The sequence below is a fragment of the Lathyrus oleraceus genome, chromosome 6 (genome assembly GCF_024323335.1).
Source record: "Lathyrus oleraceus cultivar Zhongwan6 chromosome 6, CAAS_Psat_ZW6_1.0, whole genome shotgun sequence".
In the NCBI taxonomy this organism is placed as follows: Eukaryota; Viridiplantae; Streptophyta; class Magnoliopsida; order Fabales; family Fabaceae; genus Lathyrus; species Lathyrus oleraceus.
In genome coordinates this window covers 505,430,861-505,439,792 of record NC_066584.1, presented here as the reverse complement: position 1 = coordinate 505,439,792, position 8,932 = coordinate 505,430,861, and the positions used below count along the sequence as shown (strand labels likewise).

Here is an 8,932-nt window from a genome sequence, read left to right as displayed (position 1 = left end):
ATAAAAAATATTTCTTATACAATAATTCAATTATATTTTATTATCTTATTATTTGATTAATATTCTAGAAAGTATGATATTATAAAATGACCTCGTGATAATAGATATACTTAAATATAATTATGTCTATCCATCTACTTTTTAAATTAAAATATTTCAAACTAATATTTCATTACTCTCCCATTTGTCTATCATTTACTAAATAATTAATGTATTAATTTATATATAAATATGATTTATTAAATAAATTTAAAATATAAAATTTGTTTATAAATATTATTATTATTATTATTATTAAATTCTTGAATCTTCCCCTACTTATTTATTGTATGCATATTAATATTAATTATTGTTATTGAAATATTATTAAGTTTTTTTAAAATGTTTATAAATAGTTACGATGGAGATTAAATTTATAATGAAGAGACCATTGTTTCGTTCTTCACCACAATAAAAGCGAAATTATAGTTATTTCACGTGAAACTCGTTCGTTCGATGTTGATGGTGGCGAAGGAAGACAACGAAAGCTGCGGCAGCGGAGTGCATCGCCGCACATCCTCCACGTCATCGATTCCGTCGTATAGTCGGCACCATCGGCAGAAAGTTGAAGTGTACGAGGAGATTCTCCGCCGGCTTAATGATTCCGGCAACGAAGAAACTTTACACCCTGGATTTAACGATCAGCTTTGGGCTCACTTCAACCGTCTTCCTACACGGTTCTTATCTCGCATTTTTTATTACACTATCTCTCTCTCTCTCACGTTCGCGTATTTTCATCGTTTATGACAATATTCTTCTTCTTCTTCTTTATGATATTGTTTATATGAGGTTTTGCAATGGATTTATTTCGTTTTAAGCGTGGATTTATGAAGTTGAATTAACAGTGAATTTGTTTTCTTCAGTTGTTTTTAAAATTCTGTTGAAACCGTTTGCATGCAAGAGATTGAATCTTCATAATTTGGCTTGGATAGTTGGATGAATTTTTTTGGATTTCTTTTAGTTAACGTATTATGATTAATTAGGTTTTCCAGTTTTATTTTTATAGTACAGACAACTTTGAAAAAATGTACGCCTGTTGGTTTCTGACAAAACGGCGTGTGTGTCAGTATTGGAGCGTTTCATAGCTTTATTTTCAAAATATTGTGTTTTGTGGAGAGATTTGAGGGTATTCTGTAATGCAGGTATGCGTTAGATGTGAATGTAGAAAGGGCAGAAGATGTTCTTATGCACAAGAGATTACTTCATTTAGCACATGATCCTGCTAATAGGCCTTCAATTGAAGTTCACTTAGTCCAGGTGAGTTTACCCTTACAATGCTGTGTTTTTCATCCTATTAATTCAAATTCTCGCAGTTTTCATTTCTTAGTGCTTTCGCGCTGTGCTGCATTGTTATTAGGTTTAATTTATTCTTTGTTTTTTTCTCAAATTATTAATGGTGTCTACCTGACATCCGTGATTGTTCACGAGTGGTTCATTTCATTCTTGGAGAAGGATAAATATTAAAATGTATATGTTCCAATAGGGATGGCCTGTTATCCTTATATGCTTTAACAAGCTGAATAACACCCTCGGGAACAATTTACTCTTCAAATTATTTACAATTTAGTATTTTTTTCCGCCTAGACTCTCTAGTCTTTAATAAAATATATATTCTGAAGCAGTTTTATAAATAGTCATTAAAGCAATACCATACTTGACTCGACACAGCTCAGTACAACCATACCATACTCCAATCAATCGTGTTTCTGCTTTATATGTGATTTGAAGTTAAATTGATCAGGCATACCAAATTCAGATTTAATTTTTATATGATTGTTTGTAACTGAAATAGCATATGCTTTAAATGTCGGCATAGGGGTCTTTGTATAGGTTTCTCGTCATGAGCATAATTAACATTTATACTGAAAGTGTATGATCTATGATGCTGAAGTAATCTAATCAGCATGCCTTGAATTTTTTCATTACCTCGTTGACTGAAGAAATATAGTACTTTTTGAATTTCAACCTGTTTTCACATGTCATTGTTGATGATTCATTTAAGCCACTTTTGGTATACTAGCGTTGTACTTGAGGAAAATCTCTTACAGAGTGTCTCTTTTGTTGGTGTGTCATCGGTATGTTTGTGCATATTTTCTTTCACAAGATCAAGCTGCATTTGTCTAGTTGAATTGTCTCTTGTTACGTAATCAGATATTTTTCATGCTTCTGAACTGTAAAGATTATGGCTTTCCCTCATGGTATTGAAGTTCTTTTCAGTTTCAGTTTTCATATCTTGAGTTGTATGATTCATATCACTTACTTTGTTCCATGTGACCAATATTCTTTCGGCATTGGAATCTTTGTGCAGCTTCATCCCTCATGTGATGGAAACTCAGCTGACTCTTTCCAATCATATGCTCCCGGCATAGATTCTGGTCAAAGCTCTCCTAAGTATTCAAACAGGCAGGGGTATCATTTTCTCACTTATTTATCCTGATTTCATAAAAAGTAAAATTCTATGGTGCTCTTATCACAAAGCTCAAGTTATAGCTATGTGTAAAGGCCAACCAATTATTCTAGTTAGTTGGACTCGATGGCAGTAATATTCAGTTCTGATTCTGTTTTCTCTCTTCATATTTGTCGGCAGTGTACTCCCACCTCCTGCTTTTGGCTCTTCTCCTAATCTTGAAGCACTGGCTCTTGAAGAAAATGACTCTGAAGACTTAGAAGAGGAACGGTTTGTACATGCAAGTGTACAATATTCACGGTGAGATTTCCGCTATACGCATTTTTTAGGCCTAAACCTGGAAAATATATTTAAACACTGACCTAGAATCTAGATTACTTTTCCTTTCGTTTTCATGTTGCGGTGGATCTGAAGATTTAACTCAGCTCTTCTATAACACTTTCCATATATCTTCTTTTCAATTATATTAATATCTCGTTGGTATTCTTGAGGTTTAGATGCTGATAATTATTATTTTCATGGTAGTCTGGTCTTCATGTATTCATATTATATCTGGCCAATCATCTATAAAACAAAACTAAGAACTTACATACCCAAGATATGTCTGTCTAAGCTTGTATGATGGGTGGGGATATTGTACCTCAAACGATTTATGAAAATTTTGTTCTGGCACTTCAATTAAATTTTGAATGCTTAATAAAAAAAAATCAAACATCTGTTTCTGAAAATGATGTAGGCCCATGCATGAAATCACTATCTCAACAGATGACAAGCCAAAGCTTCTCAGCCAGGTATGTGATAGCTTTTCTTATCAAAATATTATGTATATTAAAACTACCTTTTTTCTAAACAAGTAACACAGATTTAGAGTTCATCACTTTTGGTTCATGTATTATTGAAACGCGTATTGATGGATGGGACGATATTTGACTCGGCCGGATCAGGCACTCAAACCTAACCTACAAACAATCACCCTACTTATGTAAACTTAATTAGGACTAACTTTGAATGCGGTGTGATAAATGAGAGCATCTCAAAGGCGTGGTTGCTTCTGCAGTTGACTGCTTTGCTTGCTGAGGTTGGACTGAACATCCAAGAAGCACATGCTTTTTCCACAAATGATGGTTACTCATTAGATGTGTTTGTTGTTGAAGGCTGGCCTTATGAGGTATGTTGATAATCATTTGTTATTGTTACCAGTTTGTTGGGATGGGTGCATAATGGAATAAAAGTGGAAAGTTTCTTTCAAAATCTAATGTCATTGACCCTTATATTTATGTTGAAAAACATAATATTCGAATTCATAGTGATCTAAACCATGTTACGGCTGCCATTTTTCAGTTCAAAAGCACCAGCTTATCAACATTATTGTCTCGAATATGCTTTTATTGTATTTTAGACTACTTTGTTATGTCACTCTCTTTCATCAGTTTCATTCTCTTATTATTGTCTTAAGTATTTTGAAAAGGCTTAGCTAATGGGGCGCTGTTGATTATTCGGTTTGAAAACAGGAAACAGAGAAGCTAAAAGCAACTTTGGAAGAAGAAGTCTTGAAGATTGAGGTAACTCAGGTCCTTTTTCTGTTTCTAGATAACTGCTATATAGTTAATTTAACAAAAGTTCAATAATTGAATTCTTATCGTCTACTTTCAGAGACATGAGAGGTCCAGAGGGCAATCAATATCATCTGTTGATGAGTGTGATCAAGCAGGGATGAAGAATGAGCTGGATCATTTGACAATTCCAAATGATGGGACAGATGTTTGGGAAATAGATCCCAAACATTTGAAATATGGAACTCAAATTGCATCGGCGTCATACGGTCAACTGTAAGTACACAGCAATCTTGAATTATGCATTTGTGTTAGCTCCACAAACATTCTCTGTAGGTGCATATATTATTTCAATTTTAATTGACTAGTTCTTAAAATTAAATCAGATTTAAAGGTATATATTGTAGCCAGGAAGTAGCCATCAAAGTTCTCAAGACTGAGCATGTAAGTACAGAAATGCAGAAAGAGTTTGCTCAAGAAGTCTACATCATGAGGTTTGTTGTATTAAATTTTCTCTTTTTTACCATTTGAAGTCTATCTACTTGTTTTTTTATTAGTATTTTGCATGTGAGAAGGATAACAATGTCAAAGAGAATCCTTGTTAAGACGGAAAAACTATCTATCAAAAAGAAAAGATGTCACAATGCATTTTTAGCAGGGCCAAAAGTGGATGAGCTACAAGAACATATAATATCTGCATTCTGAGCTAGGTTCTTGATTCTAGTCATCATATGCCGAACTTTTAATGTAGCTGACTCTTGTATTCTGAGCTAGTTTCTTTGTTGTGTTTTCATTTTAAAAAAGTATGCATATACAAACTTGCTGATGGAACTTGCAGGAAGGTTCGACACAAGAATGTTGTGCAATTCATGGGAGCATGTACTAAGCCCCCGGGCTTATGCATAGTTACAGGTGAAATGTGATGAATAATTAATAATTAAATAGATGTGATCGTGATCTTAAATATATAGCAATCGTCATCAACCCCATTATGATGGCTGTTTTCATTTAAAATTTCAGAGTTTATGTCTGGTGGAAGTGTGTATGACTACCTACATAAGCATAAAGGGTGTTTTAAATTTCCTACTTTGCTCAAAGTCGCAATTGATGTTTCTAAAGGAATGAGCTACTTGCACCAACATAACATAATCCACAGAGACTTGAAATCTGCCAATCTTTTGATGGATGAAAATGGTGTATGTTTCCTCTAATTTTGTATTATATGATCTGATCCAATACTTTATTTGATCTCAGCCCTCTCTCTCTCTCTCTCTCTCTCACACACATCCGTGCACACCACAGACACAACATACCATATGTACGGATACACGCAGAATAACATAAATCAGGTATATATAGAAGTGAAAGTCGTATGTGGTGTTACATCACAGGTTGTAAAGGTTGCCGATTTCGGAGTTGCTAGAGTAAAAGTTCAATCTGGAGTTATGACAGCAGAAACTGGGACTTATCGTTGGATGGCTCCTGAGGTAATCTTCTCATAGTATTATCATTAGGTCATTCTAATAGCTTGCGTTAACTTGATGAGCTTTTCAAGACCCCTTCCCTTGTCTTTTGAGGATTGGTTGTTTTATTCTTAAGTGTTTATGTTTATTAATTTGATGACTTTTAGAGACGTGTTTCTAGAAATATATAACAAATGAAGTTGTTGACATTACTCATGAGCCACTTAGATTCCAGACACGTTTTCTTATCAACTGTGGCAAAATATGCTACCAATCTTTTTATCCTAGTGTACAGCAAAACATCCTTCTAAAGTGTTCAGTTGAGTTTCTTTGTTTTCTTTTCCAGTTCAACCCAATCTCGCACACCTAAGATGACCTAACTATCAATATCTTGCTAGTTGTGATTTAAAATTGTATTTCCGGTAGCGAAGGTAGATGAGTGATATCGTTCATTTTGTCATATTTTCTTACCATGATTACTCTGCATTGAAGGTTATTGAACACAAGCCGTATGATCACAAGGCTGATGTATTTAGTTTTGGAATTGTTTTATGGGAGTTGCTCACTGGAAAGGTATAACTCTTTTTTACTGCTACTACTACCTTATGGCTATTCCAATATTAACCTCTTATTTAAACTAATGTGTTTTCGTTGCCAGCTTCCATACGAATATTTGACCCCTCTACAGGCAGCCATAGGAGTTGTTCAGAAGGTAATTCTTTTAATTCGGTTGGTAGAATAAGCTGAAATATAATGTCTCTTGCTTCTAAAAACTTTGGGGAAATTGATTTGCATGGTGACTGGAAGGATGAATACTGTATAGAGAATTATTCATGTGTTACCATAACTTTTCAGGGTAAACGGCCCACCATCCCCAAGAGTGCTCATCCAAAGTTTGTTCAGATTCTTGAGAGATCTTGGGAGCAAGATCCAACATTAAGACCCGATTTCTCTGAAATCATTGAGCTCTTGCAGCAGTTAGCTAAGGAGGTATAACAAGGTCACTTTTTGTTTTATCTCATATGCATATAGGGAGCGTCACTCTAATTTTGTTTTAAAAAAAGATTGTATCGTACGTTGTGTGTACACTATACATAGAATATACTTGCACATTCATGCACAGGCAAGCATGAATGAGCAATGCGCATTGACATTTGATGTTAAATTCTCGCACCTTTAACAATTCTTTGTAGAGTATGATATTTGATGATAACTTTCAATTCAACTTCAATGGTTTAATTTTTATTTTACAGAAGATTATTGAATGCCTAAGTATGTATGTGGAACAGGTTGGAGATGAAGGAGAGGACCGGCGCCGGGGTAATTCGGCAGGATTTCTGTCTGTCCTCAGACGAGGTCATCACTAAGTTTTTGAATTGATGACCTCCACAACTTTGTTTTAGCTAGGATCAAAATCGTTGTGGCCATTTCACTTTCTTATTTTTTTTTACATTGACATGTACAGTTTTCTTCACATTTTCTGATTGTTTTATAATAGATTTCTCACGATTTAAGCCTTTTGAAATTGACCAATTGCCCATTCATTAGCTTTACGATGGCATTTATTTTTGTCTGTAGAAAAGAGTTTATGGTACCATGAATGAATAATGTAATTCAGAGATGCCCCTTTTCAGCTAAATGTTGCTACTGTGAAGTATAGTCTTATAATTTTGCCAATTTCTTACATTAGAGTTCTCTTTAATTATTGCACTAGATGTATCAGCCTTGTAAAGTGTATATGGTTTGAGATTGGATCTATAATGTATGTATGGAAGAAAACTTGTTAAAAGAAATGAATTTCTTGAATAACTTCCGTACCTTGAATGTTTAGTATGTAACTTTCAATAGTGTGAAAAGTGGTATATTGCAAATTATAAAAATAATTCAGCCTGGGTATGCATGCTTGACAATGGAATATTTCTGATTGTAGTAAATTTTCAGACCGCATGCTTGACAATAGAATATTTTATGACAGAGTTGGAAATAAGTTAAGCTAAGTCGAACTTGATTAAGCTCGAAACACGACTTGTGATCGTCACAAGTTTCTTTTTTTAGTTTGAATTTGGTTCAATCAAAGTTTGCAAATAACTTAGTTCAATTCAATAATTCAACAACTTAAGTTCAGTTCAATAATTCAACAACTCAGGCTGACTCAAAAATGAACCAAAACACTTAAAATTTAAGAAAAAAGTTTTAAAAAATCACACCACTAAGGAACATATAATTTACGCTAGGTTCAATTATTACGCTTTATATAAAAAGATTGAATGTCGCCTATGTTTTGTTAGTGAACTGTATATTAAATGTATATTAAAGAGAAGAAAAAATTGTAAGGAAATATATTTTCCACTATGAGACTTAAAAAATATAGGGTGCGTTTGTTTAAAGTTTATTTTGAAATGATATTCCCATGATTTTTGAAATGATATTCCCATGATTATTATTATCAGGAATATTATTTTTACTCATGTGATTGATAGAGATTTAAGTTTATAAGAAATATTTATAGAATTTATTTAATTTAAAATTAAAAATAAATATGAAAGATAGGAGAAAATTATAGTTGGTTGAACCTATTCTCTATTTTCATGTGAATATTGTATTTCCATCTTTTAAGCATTGGAATAAAAATAGAAAATTCATGTTTAAATACGATTTATAGGAATAAAAAAAAAATTGGAATAATTTTATAAAATTTAAATCATACATAAATATTATATTTTCATAAATATATTTCTGAGAATATTTTTTTTAACTTTAAAATAAACACACCCATAATAAAATTAAGGAGATTCGTTAAATATTGAATTTTTATGTGTTAGATGTATATTAAATTTTTAAGTGTTGGATTGTGTAAATAATCAATTTTGAGTAATAATATGACCATTAAAATAATTTTATTTACCTTTGTATGCATAAAAATTATAGTTTTATATAAAGTAAGATTCACTTCAAAATAATATAAAGATATTATAAGAAAAAGTAGGTAATGAACAAAGGGATTAATTATTATCTATTGTCACTGTAGTGTCGATTCATCACCATTACACGTTGAATTATTTTATACGTTTTTAAAATAAAAATCAAATTTATTTTAATATCTAACGTATAAGATTAATTGACAGTGTAAAATTCTTTTATACGAATGCATGTAATATGAAAGATACGAATGAGGGTTTTTGGGATGAAAAGGCAAAATCAAAGACTTTGAAGTTGCAGGACCAATGCTATAGTCATGTCCTCTTTGGCTACCTATGAAAATGTTCTAATTTATTTATGTGTTTGTAGAAAGATGACACAAAGAGACAAACTCTTTCCACCTAGAAGATGATTGTAACCTTGGATGACATAAAAAATCTCTTTTATATGTTCCACTATTTGAGAATTTCTATACCTGTCTTTTGATAAGTCTTGATTTTGTTATGCATGCAAATTATGAGTTATTGAGAGTAGCGGTGAAATATATATAA

At 32.4% G+C, this 8,932-nt stretch overlaps 1 protein-coding gene across 4 annotated transcripts; it reads left to right on the top strand.

Moving 5' to 3' along the window:
* Nucleotides 1-417: 417 nt before the first annotated feature.
* LOC127092407 (serine/threonine-protein kinase STY46) lies at nucleotides 418-7,139 on the top strand. 4 transcript variants are annotated; one of them, XM_051031268.1, is made up of 16 exons: nucleotides 418-716; nucleotides 1,182-1,296; nucleotides 2,348-2,448; nucleotides 2,627-2,746; nucleotides 3,183-3,237; nucleotides 3,504-3,614; nucleotides 3,958-4,017; nucleotides 4,100-4,275; nucleotides 4,386-4,493; nucleotides 4,838-4,911; nucleotides 5,020-5,195; nucleotides 5,391-5,486; nucleotides 5,955-6,035; nucleotides 6,121-6,174; nucleotides 6,318-6,452; nucleotides 6,752-7,139. In XM_051031268.1, exons 1-16 carry the CDS (start codon nucleotides 496-498, stop codon nucleotides 6,827-6,829), a joined length of 1,761 nt encoding a protein of 586 aa, XP_050887225.1. In that variant the 5' UTR covers nucleotides 418-495; the 3' UTR covers nucleotides 6,830-7,139. The 4 variants fall into 4 exon arrangements, with proteins under 4 accessions (XP_050887225.1, XP_050887226.1, XP_050887227.1 ...); XM_051031269.1 differs by having other exon boundaries at nucleotides 430-716; nucleotides 2,348-2,442; XM_051031270.1 differs by having other exon boundaries at nucleotides 430-716; nucleotides 3,958-4,008.
* The last annotated feature ends 1,793 nt before the right edge of the window (nucleotides 7,140-8,932 follow it).